At 26.2% G+C, this 13070-nt stretch overlaps 1 protein-coding gene and 1 long non-coding RNA gene across 8 annotated transcripts in view; one reads left to right on the top strand and one right to left on the bottom strand.

Moving 5' to 3' along the window:
* LOC126836312 (DNA polymerase alpha subunit B-like) overlaps nucleotides 1-13070 on the top strand; it is a 129766-nt gene that overhangs the window by 2388 nt on the left and 114308 nt on the right. For all 7 annotated transcript variants that reach the window (XM_050569541.1, XM_050569542.1, XM_050569545.1 and 4 more), the window contains exons 3-4: nucleotides 142-307; nucleotides 816-900. In XM_050569541.1, the coding sequence (XP_050425498.1) occupies nucleotides 142-307; nucleotides 816-900 (251 nt within the window). The remainder of the gene's footprint in view (nucleotides 1-141; nucleotides 308-815; nucleotides 901-13070) is intronic.
* LOC126836314 (uncharacterized) lies at nucleotides 6483-8237 on the bottom strand. Its single transcript, XR_007685311.1, has 4 exons — nucleotides 8118-8237; nucleotides 7754-7858; nucleotides 7557-7648; nucleotides 6483-7069 (listed from the first exon to the last, which is right to left on the bottom strand). It is a non-coding gene; the product is annotated as an uncharacterized LOC126836314 (long non-coding RNA).

The following is a 13070-nucleotide window of genomic DNA, read 5'->3' as shown; positions in this document are numbered from 1 at the left end:
TAAGAACTGTTTTTATTCGATTAGACTTGATCAATTTTCTAAGCTTGATCTTAGGTCTTAGGTGTGTTACATATAATTGCATTTAAGATTTATTAAATTAATTATTTATTAATTTTGATTTGGTCTTTAAATTTTTTTCAGGCATAATAGTATGTATCACACACAAAATAACGCCGTCGGATTTTGTCGGTTCCTGGGTGGCTTATTGCGCAACGGCTCAAATAGATGCCAACGTTTTGGACAAAGACAAGCTCAATTCTTTGATCAAAACATTTAAGATAGAAGATGAATATAAGATAACAGAAAAGTAAGTCTTTTTTATATTTTTTTGATTGTATTTTTCTAATTATCGTAACTACATTTGGCTTTTGTTAATTAAACAGTAAAGACAGCTGGTTATAAAATGTAAATAAAAAAATGTTGAAGTTATAATATAACTGTACAACATTAGTACATTTGTATCGATAGGCTTTGTGTAAATTTTATAACCTTGAACGGCAACATTAAGTTCTTCGATAGCATAAAAATGTTATTGTGGTTTTGAACTAGTATTTATCGTATTATATTTATTAATTTTAACCACTTTTCAGCTTCCTACCTAAAACATATTTTTGCTAGGACGTTCCAAGAGTGGAAAAGTAGTATCCAAATTATCGTAACTACTTTCTCGGCTTTTGTCGATCGAGTACTGCAAATTTGGAAACATAATTATTAAGAAATGTCACAATTATTATCACTAGGAGTCTATTTGAATAAAAATACCCGATTTAATAAATGATAAAACAAATATGATTTGTAATTTTCGTTTAACATAGGAAATACTCTGGAAGAAATTCCATTGATATAAAACCGGACTTGAAGGAACTGCAGTCTTCGCTCAACAGTTCGGCGTCAACAAAAGTAAGTGCGATTTTCAATATTTCAGTAGGCTAGAATTCAAAACCAGCAAGATCCAAAAATCACATTATTCAGTAAACCCCCCCCCCCCAAAACTGGGAGGTATGTTCCTAAACAACAAAAAAAATCTATACTTAACTGTTTGTAATTAGTTAAGAGTGTTGCCAACTCATTTTCTCAATTTTTTTTTTTTAGTCAACCTACTCGTTTCTAAATTAGAATAAGCGTTTTTGGCTAATTAATATTACAGTTGTTATTTTTCTTTTTTTGTGTTACGCTTACACTTTTAATGAAAATTGTCGGAGTTAATCGTTAATCGCATTCCTGATGGCGTGTTTTTGTAATTAATTTCTCTAATGAGATCATTCCTATTGCCTATTATTTTTATGTGACTTTACCGTAGTAATAATAATCTATAACCGCTTTACTGATAAGGACAATGCAGTTTACGTTGAATTTGTTATTTGTGAAGTATTTATCGTAATAGTCTTTGTCGTTATGACTGTTGCTGTAGTCTTAATGCTTTGTTATTGGAAAACAACATTTTACTATTATTCCAAATGAAAATAGTCGGCACAGCTATGTTTTGCTAAAATATTTTACTTATTAACAACTCTGTTATGAAAAAAAATGTGTACATAATTTTTACCGAAAATTGATTTTATTAACATTTTCAAAGTCAAGACCATTCAGTTTTAAAATAAAATACTTTATTTTATTATTTGTATATATTTATATACCTATTTAAACTGTACGTTAAATATTAAGTGCTTGTATGGATAGTGTTAGATTTGTTTTGGTTGTTTCAACAAAATATTTAAAAAAGAAAAAAAAATTACAATTGCACAAAAAAAACGTACACTTACTTTCGTTTAATTTAAATTTAATTAATTCCAAAGAAATGTATTCGAAACTGATAATAAACCAGTCATAATTGTCCAAAAAAAAAAATACTTTTAAAAACTCCAAACAGCATATTTAACAAAATATTTATTACATTAAAGTAAAACAAATATGTATATATTTATTAAACATTTCCCTTCTTCTCACTTTATTTCATTATATTAATTAACAGATAATTGTATTATTCGATTTAAGATAATTTAAAATATTGTATGGAACTGAAAAAGTTTAAAAGTGAAGGAATGAACTTTTTAAACTTTTTACCATTTTTATAGTCTATTTCGCTCTCTATAAATAATATTTTTTATACACTTCTCTTAGCCTTCTCGACTTACAATTAACAAGTCAAAATTTCCCATTTATCACGCTTAACTTTGAAATTTCATTTTCAAAAAGGGTAGTTGTTTGTTTGATTTTTATTGACGTTTTATATTTTTAACATCTGAAAATTATTGGCGTCCAGCCTTTTTTTTTTTTTTAATTAAATGGCCTTTGACCATTCCAACAGACATAGTGATCTGTTTCCATCTTGGTGGTTTTTTTTTTATACTCAATGATTTGTTTTAATTGTTTTATTATTTCAATAAAATACATTCCAAACAATCTAAATTCGAATCCGGTCAGAAAATGTATGTAGTTTTTATTACAACCAAAAGAAAATTGGGTAATATTCTAATTGTTGTTTTGTAAACTGCTTGCAGCTCTGAAAGCAAAAACTAATGACATGTTTTTTATAGTTGAAGGCCATGTATTTCGGTTTTTTTTTTTAATATTTATTAAATTTCATTATAAATATGTTATTGTATCGAGAACTCATGATTTGGTTTACAAATTTTAAACAGGCCTCTTTACAAATCATTTTTTTTCTTTGTATGCCATTTTTTTAATAGTTTTTGATTCTTTGATGACATTTTTTTATGCGCAGTCGCCTATTTTATTACCTTTTATCGCGTAATTATTTACACCATTTTAAAACTTATAAATGCCCACTTGTAAAAAATCAAATAGAATGCATATATTTTTAATCCTATTATCAGTTAGATACACCACGAGGGTTGGGGGTAGTTCTTCCAAAAAATGATAACGTGTGATAAGAAAAAAATGTTACATAACCTATAAAATGTGTAATACTACAGATAGTACCAACATCGATTTTACCAAAAACCCGCCAAGAGAAATTTCGTATTTTAATATCAAAAACATTGCCTTTAGTTAGGTTCTTATCTTTATTGCAAATTGTAGTTAGATCTTTATCAATTATCTAATTTAAATCGTATACACTATACACGTAAAATCCATAATAAATTACATTATATTATAGTATATACCTATCATATAAGTACATGTTATAATTTAATATTATTTGGTATAAAATAATAATAATTTTATTAAAATTTCCCTCAAATTGTTTATATTACTATTTAAATAAAACATTATTTTTACTTTTTACCTAAATTAGTTGACGATTTCAGAATTTGGCTGTCAAGTATAAATTAGTTTTACCACATCTTACATATGTATTCTGTAGTTAAAGAATACAGGTAGGAGCTTATAAGCTTTGTCTTCAATCTTGTCTCTTAGAAGATATATTATTAACAAAATTTGGTACCTAAAGGATATATTAGAGCAAGATAACGGAACATATGACACTTGTAGTTTAAATACCTTACATGAATAACTAGAACAAAACACATATTTAATTTTCAAGTTTCCACATAAATCAATATATACATTATAAGGTTATAGTCCAAAGTGAACCTTTTGCCAGATAAAGACTCGTGAAGAGAAAAAAATTGTACGGCCCCTTTTGCATGGGATAATAGGTAGATAATACGAATATGGCATAATATAAAATTACTGTAAACTAGATTTAACAATTCTGTTGTATTAATAAAAATTATCAAACTAGGGTCGTAATCGTATAAACGTCATACTCAATAAATATATAATGTAATTTAATAAAAACTTGCTTTTATGTTGGTAAGATTATCAAATCAGACTGATCGGTATTAAAATACCTTGCAAGACTGAATGTTATTTATAATCAATTAGTAGGTTTTTAAAAAAATTATTATTAATCACTTAATATTTTACAGAAATTAGATTATATTAAGCTACTCTGGGTATATATTTTTATTATATAAACCATACTAAACAATATGAATTTGTTCTGAAATAGTTATTCATATGATTTAAAAATATGATACAATTTTTGGTCAATATAAATTTGCAAATTTACAATTATCTCTTGATTTGAAAATGTCCTTGTTTGTTAGAAGATTGCATAGCCCATATTTTATTAATCTATGTACTTATTCATTTAATATGGCCATTTACTTAGCGATAACCAAGTCATTAGATTTGTTTCTTATAGAAGTGATATTATAACTTTTCTGTTATTAATTCTGTCTACATTCCATTTATTAAGAAATGTATACTTTACTTATATTATAAAAAAAATAGAAATAATACATATTATAAAATAAATAGATACAATTGCAAGTTGCAGCATCTCATCATATTTATTTATCTCTTATCTCGTTCTCATCGAGATCTGCTGTTAAAGCTCTTTTTGCCCACAAAAAGTTTAATAAGTTATAATAAGACTGATTTAAGTATGTTAATATTTACTTAAGACTGGTGAAGTTGTGAAAATTTAAATGATATAAACGTAGCTATGGACATATTTAATGTGAAACTAATGAGGCTATTTCCAATTCCACTAATATGTATATAATAAAATTGTCAAATCAGAAATTAAAAGATTGAATATCAAGCGGTCAGGTTAACTCTATTTTAACTAAGTGAACATTTAAAAACAGATTAGATAATCCCATTTTTATTTAACATTAGTTAAAAATGGTATAATTGTGTTAGGAATATCTTATACCCCCATAATTTTGGTTAGAAATACTAGATTAAACTAGTAGAAGATAATTCTAACTTTATACTGTTAAACAGTTGTACTTTACTAAATTGTAGTTAACAATGAAAAGTATAAAAGTTGTAGGTATTTAATTTATCATTATTTTCAGGTAAGTGCCCCAATAGTTTTAACAAATGTGTCTTCATTCCTTTACACAAAACAGGAAATAAATAATTGTTCAGTAGTTATTATCTATTATTTCAGTCGGTAATTATAATTACTAGGGCTCTAGTTATAATTACTAGACTGTAGCCATTATAAACCAATATCGTTATCACTGTCTCTATCAAAAATATTTGAAAAATCATTAAATCCCAAATAATGAAGTAATATAATATTTAGTTATTAAAACATATTTACATGGTTTTACGAGTTTTTATAGTTGAATTTAAATAAAACTAAACATATGGTTTTCAATATTCAAAACTATTTTAATCTGGATAACTTAAAGTTTAGAGGTCAAACTGTGTAGAGCTACAAAATTGTGTTTCATGAATTATGATTCATATAAGATGTAACTGCGTTACTATTAAAAAGAAAATAGTTGTATACTTTGATTCATTGATAACTGACTAAAATGAAAATATCAAAAATATTGAATATGTTATAAAACTATTCAATTATTATCAAGACATTATTTATATATATCTATAGTTTTTAGATAATAGCAGGTATTGTTAAGGGTTAAACTTACTAAAGCTAATTTATTATTTAAATGTTGAATCTATAATTATTTACTACATTATACTATGCATATAAATAAAGATAACGGTATCTGGACTTTATAATACAATTTATATCGAACACATCATTGTATACTCAAAGAGAGTATTCAATATGTTAAACATCCTTCGTTTAATCGCATTATATAATATCCCTTGTATTACAATACACAGATACAAATCAGTCGTTATCGAGAGTAAACGTGTCTATGAGAACAGATTTAGAAAAAATACATTTGGTTTACTTTTACTTTATTGTGTCAAAAACTACATCTAAAAACTAATGCATTTCTAAATAATAAAATTATAAACAAATATATACTATATACTAAATACGCTTTGAATTTTTATCATAATTAAATATTATTTAATTAAAAATTATCAAAAAAGTAAGTGGTTATTAAAACATGTTTTCAGTTGTAAAATAACACAAACAAAAATGTTTTGAAAAATAATTTTACCTAATTGAAATTATTATGAGAGAAAATTAGTCAATCACACTATATAATTAAGCTAACCAAGAAAAAACAACTTTTATTTCTAAAAAACAATATAGACTTCCTGTCTATCAGGCTACCTAAAGTAACACAGTATACATTTCAGACCAATTTTATAATTTATAAAGTACAATTCATTAAGTTTGATAAGTCATTTAAATAAATAATAAATAGTAATAATAGAAATAATAAATGTAATAGTTTAAAACACATAAAATAATCTGGTAAAAAGTATAAATAGTATAAAATGATACTTAAGTAAAGATATTTTTTAACTAAAAATGTATATATTATAAACTAAACATCAAAATTTACAAATGTATAATTACTTGGTTTAGCAAAAAAAAATTGTACCGTTTTTTTTTTTTAATCTAGGTATTCAAAATTTTGACTACACAATTTTTCCTAACAACATCAACATAATTTCACAACAGTTTACAAATTTTCAATCTTTTAGTTAGGTCAAGATATTTTTACAATAAATTAATATTTTAATGTTATTAAGGTAAGTAAATATAAGCAAATACAGAAGCTACATTTATAATTTATTTGGTAGGCTAATAATTATGTTTGTCAAAATTGTAATAATAATATACTGTTAGTATCGTTAAACTAAAGATACTTGTATTGACACTTAAAGTGTAAAAATATTCAAACAATAATACAAGTATTCAAAAAAAAAAAAATTTAAACAATCTTAATTTTGTTTTAATGTAGTTGAAAATTAAAAATATTTAGCCAAATGAGATATCAGTGTAGTGGTCATAAATACAGTACAGTTTATATGGACGTTGAAGACAGGATAATAAGTTATTCAATAAGTAAACAACTGAATTACAGTTGATTAATAATAAATTATAATGAGACTTTTTTAAATAAAATTAAACAAAATATAAAGAGATTGGAGATGATACTACGATGTCTAACAGCAGGTAAACAGAAATACTGGGTGGTTTTTATAATGTTAGTCTGATACAGAATATTCTTCCAGGGGTTTTGCACAAAATCCAATTAACTTCAACAACAAATATTCAAATATAGTGTCAAAAATCCGTCTATGGATTACAGTGTCCATGGAGAAATATATGATATGTCCATTTAATCTTCCTCTGGTCACATTCTAGCTGAAAAAACAACAAATGGTTAAATAATATTAATAATAATTATAATATAAAACCAATTTTAAATGAATTACTAATGTTAAGGTTTGTTAATTGTGAAGTTAAAATTAAATATAACGAAAATTGATAATGACATTTTTTTATACCATTTAACTTCCAACTTTTTATACCATTCAATTTAAATTATCTATCAATAACACTTGGAAGAGTGATTTCATGAATAGACTATATTTGTGACCGGTATATATCATGTGGACCTAGTTTGTTATCTCATACCAATGAAGCGTAAGATCTACAAGTAAATGCAATTTTTCTTGTACAAAAACTAACAATGTTAGAAAATAGTAAATTAAATTATTAAAAAGAAAGATAATTTACATTTGATTTCTTTTTTTTTAAATACCCTATATTAGGGTGTTTTAGATTGATATTAAACTAATTTTGTATCAATATTTGTATTAATACTACAAATCTAGAATGTTTTCCATACCTAATCTATTTAGACAAATGATAAAACAATTATTTCTTCCAGTTGGTGTCGATGGAGAACTGTTCAACCAGAATCTTTGACTCATCTTAAAACTGAAAGATATATTTTTAATAAATAAGTTAAAAGTTGAAATGTTAATTATTAAAATAATAGAGATTAAATCAATTAAAACAATTTTACAAAAAATAACTCCATACCTGTTACCACACTTAATCAGACTAGAGATAGTTTCAGGAATCGAACCGCTCTGATGAATAAGCATACCGATAAGCTTTTTATGACTTCAGACAACTACCATCATACTGTAAAACATAATTTACTTGTATTAATAGTTTTATTTAAATAGGATGTAATAATATTGTCACACAAATTAGTACAATATAGTGTATGTCTGAACTTTGTCGCTAGGTACTATAATTGATAAATATATTATGTTATTCATATTAAATATTGCAAGTTTATATTATGTGAAAATAAGAGTTTTGAATTATGAATTAAAAAAGAATTCTAATAAAAATATTCATTTAATATTAATAAGAAACGAAAGTAAATTTTATTTACCAATAATTATCGTTGTCGTCATATGAACTAGTTGGTTTTTTGTCATTATAAATGTATCGTAAAAATGTGTACTATTTAAGAAAATATAATATATTTTAACACGGTTATTTTTTTTATCATTTGAATTATTGCCGTTTAGTTCTAGAGATAACAGTTAACTCTGACAAACTTTAGTTATATTTTAGTTACTTTTATTCTGATAGAATTGGCAGACTGATAGAATGTGATTTTATATTTTGGTGTTTCTGGGTTGGTCACGCTGATAAAATAAAAATTGTGTTATCTTTTGGAAGAACTCTTATCTCTTATCATTTTTTGGAAGAACTGCCCTGAACCCACACCACGATGCGATGGTTATGCGAGTACACTGTAATATTTTATTCCAAGGAATAATCAAATAACCAGACAAACAGACTGTTTCATATTTAATTGGCCAATGAATGATTCGTTTTGCTAAAAGGTAACTAAGATACAAACACAAGTGTATTTGTTTGTCACGATTATTATTATTATTGTTGTTGAACAAATAAAAACAGTTAATTAAATCTATCTTAAACATGTTCAAGAACATTTTGTCGTCAATGTTAAGAACAAACAGATTGACAAAACGGTTTCAGCCACGTGTCAATTATAGCAAAAATGTCGAACCTATTGAAAACTACGATAGTAAATACAAAATTTAAACAATTACTTATTATTTTAACACATCAACAATTGTTCGTGTTAATGTTGACCACAAGTTTAAACATCTCGACTTTATTGTAACTTCAGTTGCAATTAGAGTTACCGCCAAATTACAATACATAATAAATTTTCAATTTTTGTAGCTTTTCTTTTTGGGAAACTTTTTTTAGTTATTATTATTGCACGTTATAAAAAAATATTATAATTATTTAGCCTTTTTAGTAAATATTTTAAGGTTCTATCGACTGTGGAAACTTAAATAGTAGAAGCATAAATATATATATATAATATATATATATATATATATATATTGTATTTATTTAGTAAATTTATTTGTATACCTTTTAAAAAAAAAACTTGACTCTGTTTATGTAGTTTTTTACTTATTTATTTTAATGGTAATCTAATCTAAATCAAATTAATGTTATTAAAGTCCAGCACCGGACACGATAATAAGAATATATGGTAAATTAGAAATGATAATGAACATTAAATGATAATAATTTTGATATTCAATAAGTTAATTAAATATATTACTTTATGTTTCAAAAGTCGAAAGAGCTAAAATTTAAATATAACATATATTTTTTTCAAAAAGAAAGACTACAAAATAAATAGCTATAATTTTTATGAGGTTGCACGTCTTACGTTAAATGGATCACCCTGTATGTTTTTATTTAACCGATAAGGTTCTAATAATCATATTGTGTTTTAGAAACGTCAGCTTATTGACTTTAAAATTTGTCGTTTGCCATATATTATGGGGGACAAAAAAAAAGGCATTTTTCAATTTTTAAACAGAATTTTACCGTCTGCGAAGCAATTTTTTTTTTGTCTGTGATTTCTTCTAAACCGCTGAACCGATTTCTTTATGTAGCAACTATCCGGATCAGAAATATGATACTTGAAAGGTTTTTAAAAAAAAAAAAAACGGCGATATAATACTAGGTGGGAGGCCATCCAGTGATAGAGCCCACAGAGGACTTAAGGTTTGAAAATTAGAAATTGTTGGGTAGATCTAGAGTGGGGCCAAAACATATACCGTTTTCTGTATTCAAGTTTTTTTTTATTAATGATAAACATAAGAGAGAAACTTCATTTTTACCGTTGTAAGTACATTTCTAGGAGGTTATGAGTCATTAAATAAACAGTCCCCGGGTATTTGAAAATATTTTCATTATGTTGCTAATTACCTACCAAAGTACAATCTTAATCAAAATATAGATAACTTTGGCAATGTTTCAATCGATTTAGTATATATTTCTACTATCTAGAAAAAGTTTTCTCAATTTCGCTTATTACAATTCCTACGACCTCCCCCGTCTCAAGTAGCTACATCTCCACTATGCGCCGACCCCACTGTATTGGCTTTCGCATTGTTGACATGGATATGTCTTATGGCATCACGCTTAGGTTAGATTTGCAGTAATTGGGTAAGGTTAGACTTAGAGTAGGCCTGACAACCTGAATTTGCGACGTCAACAGAAGATTGGGAGGGGAGGCAAATGAAAATCTAGGCAATAAGTAAAGTGGATAGGGGAGGAGATCGAGAAGAGATTGAATAAGAATGAGTTAGAGTGTAATGAAATAAGGAGAAGGTTAGGGAAGAAATGAACACATACTTGCAACGATTGGGGACACGCGAAAGTAATGCGTTTAGGTTTCTGCCCAGTACCGTTCTCTCGTGAGACAAAGTATATGCATACATAGTAGGGTGGACCAAAAACAATTTTTTTTTTGTTCTTCTCTTGGCATTATGTTCCTTGGGGTAAAATAATATTTCCCTATTTTTTTTAGATTTTTAAAATTATTTTTAAAGGTTTGCGAGTATCAGTTTACCAAAACAATTTTTTTTAGTTTTTAATTTTTTTAAGGTATAAATATCAATTTTAAACAAGTGTTGCATGTATACAAAATCACCATTATAAAAAGAGGAATAAACCGATATTTTTTAGGCCTTGGAATGTAAAATTTGCGAAAATATTGGTATACATATACCCTTAATAGTAGAGCCTAAAATATTTTTTTTAGGGGTATAAAATATTTTTAACTTATTCCTCATTTAGCTGCGAAGAATTCCAATATACTTACATAACACATTATTCTAACAATAGATCAGAAAAAAAATTAATTGAAAAACAAGTATTTTATAAAATAATATTGTTTTTTGTTAATTACTTGTTAAAACTAAAAAAAAAATATAATTGTTAAGTAACAGTACTCAAAACTGGTTTTTTGTTTATTTTTTTAATTAATTTTTTTTCTGATCTATTAGAATAATGTGTTATGTAAGTATATTGGAATTCTTCGCAGCTAAATGTGGAATAAGTTAAACATATTTTATATTCCTAAAAAAAATATTTTAGGCTCTACTATTAAGGGTATATATTAAGTATCAATATTTTCGCAAATTTCACATTCCAAGACCTAAATTAGTCGGATAGTAGTTTTTTTTGGAAACAAAAAAAATATTGGTTTATTCCTTTTTTTCTAATGATAATTTTTTGTATACATGCAACTTTTGTTTTTAATTTTTTTTTATACCTTATAAAAATTAAAAAACAAAAAATATTTTTTTCGGAAAACTGATGCTCGCAACCTCTAAAATTAATTTTAAAAATCTGAAAAAAAAATAAGGAAATATTATTTTACCCGAGTAACATAATGTCATAAGAAGAACAAAAAAAAAACAAAAGTAAATTTTTTTTTTTTGGTCCACCCTAATATATAGTTTTGGGTGTGCCTCAAGACATATATTCATGATGCAATGTTTTTCCTCGAGTAGAGGACTAATCGTGTTACAGACCAAACTAGATCCGCCACACTTGTAAAACGGTTAACTCTAAAAAAATCGGTTTTGATATATATTTTTGTTCCGAAGAAAGTATAAGGTTGTGGAAAATCTTGACGTGGTACGGTGCTATGCCCATAACGATCGGATGGTCTTTGTACGTTTTCAGTTTCCACGAAGAACCGGAAAGACCGAAATTCATTCCGTATCGTTATCTCCGCATCAGGACCAGAGTGAGTGGAATCGGAATAATTATTAGTTTATTGCCAGAAAAAACCGAATCGTGTACCTCCTCCTAATCGTTGAAAAAATAATACCTAATAAAATATAGCGGTTTCCGTGGGGTGACGGCAATCATCCGTTTTTCTACAACCCCAGGATCAACCCTTTGCCCGAAGGGTACGAAGACGAGATTGGTGGTTCGGAAGGAAACGAAAATGCCGGAAATAACGATGGAACGGACGAAGATGAATGTTTTGACGACTAAACTATATTTTAGACGAGACAAAATATACATTTATTGTATTATGTGAATCGTTTATTGATCCTATATTATCTTATTAGTTTGTTTTTTTTATCCAATTGTCTGTACCATTTTAATAATAGTCTGTTATTAAAACATTTTTTTTTTCCATTTTCAGAGCCGAAAAATATATATAGGTTTATCGGAACAAAGGCCCAATTTCAAATTTTACTTAAAAAATTTCCTAGGCTAAATTATTATTTCATAAATTAAATCAACCTAATAGTAATAAATTAGGAAAAATTATAAAGTTTTCATAAAAAAAAAATGTACCTAAATAAATATTTTGTTGTGTCTCTTGAAAAAAACCCAAATTTGGGTCCTTGTTCTTTTAATAAGCGTCTCAATTGTCAGTGTCTTACACGGGACTCGCGCAAGACTTGATAATTTTTTTATCTAAATCGCATTAAATTACTATAATAATAAACCTAAAATGCAAGACCTCAACTCTTTGTTACACTAATCTATATTGTATAATAGATTCTGCTTGATTCCTCAAAGGTTATGGAAGTTCTATTATTTCTGTCATTTCTATTATTTGCTAAAACTCTATTTAAAAAAGTTCCCCGTCAAATGTATGGTTTTTGGATTTTTGTAATCAATTTTATAATCAAATCTCAGCTGTAGTTAATGTATTAATGGATCTAAGGCATTTCAACATGGCGTTTAACTCAACAAACATTTTAACATCGTGTTAAGGCTAACAAATTCGGTGAAATCCGATTTTCTTGAATATAATCAACAATAAGTTGTATCCTTAACATATTATGTTGGCGAAACCGGCTATTTAAATATTTACATAGACTGTAAAGTTTTTTTTTTTTTGTAATAAGTACAAGTGACAAATGTTTACAATATAAAATAATAATTAAAACAATTAAATTACATTTATTGATTATCATTTTTTATTGAGAATGAAGTCATGAGTTAAGAAGCCATCCTTTGATGGAATTAC

Source organism: Adelges cooleyi, unplaced genomic scaffold (genome assembly GCF_023614345.1).
Source record: "Adelges cooleyi isolate 19-005CV unplaced genomic scaffold, UGA_ACOO_1.1 ACOO_flye_CR_arks_rails_tigmint_CR_PRNA_24, whole genome shotgun sequence".
In the NCBI taxonomy this organism is placed as follows: domain Eukaryota; kingdom Metazoa; phylum Arthropoda; class Insecta; order Hemiptera; family Adelgidae; genus Adelges; species Adelges cooleyi.
This window is presented reverse-complemented; position numbering and strand designations above follow the sequence as displayed.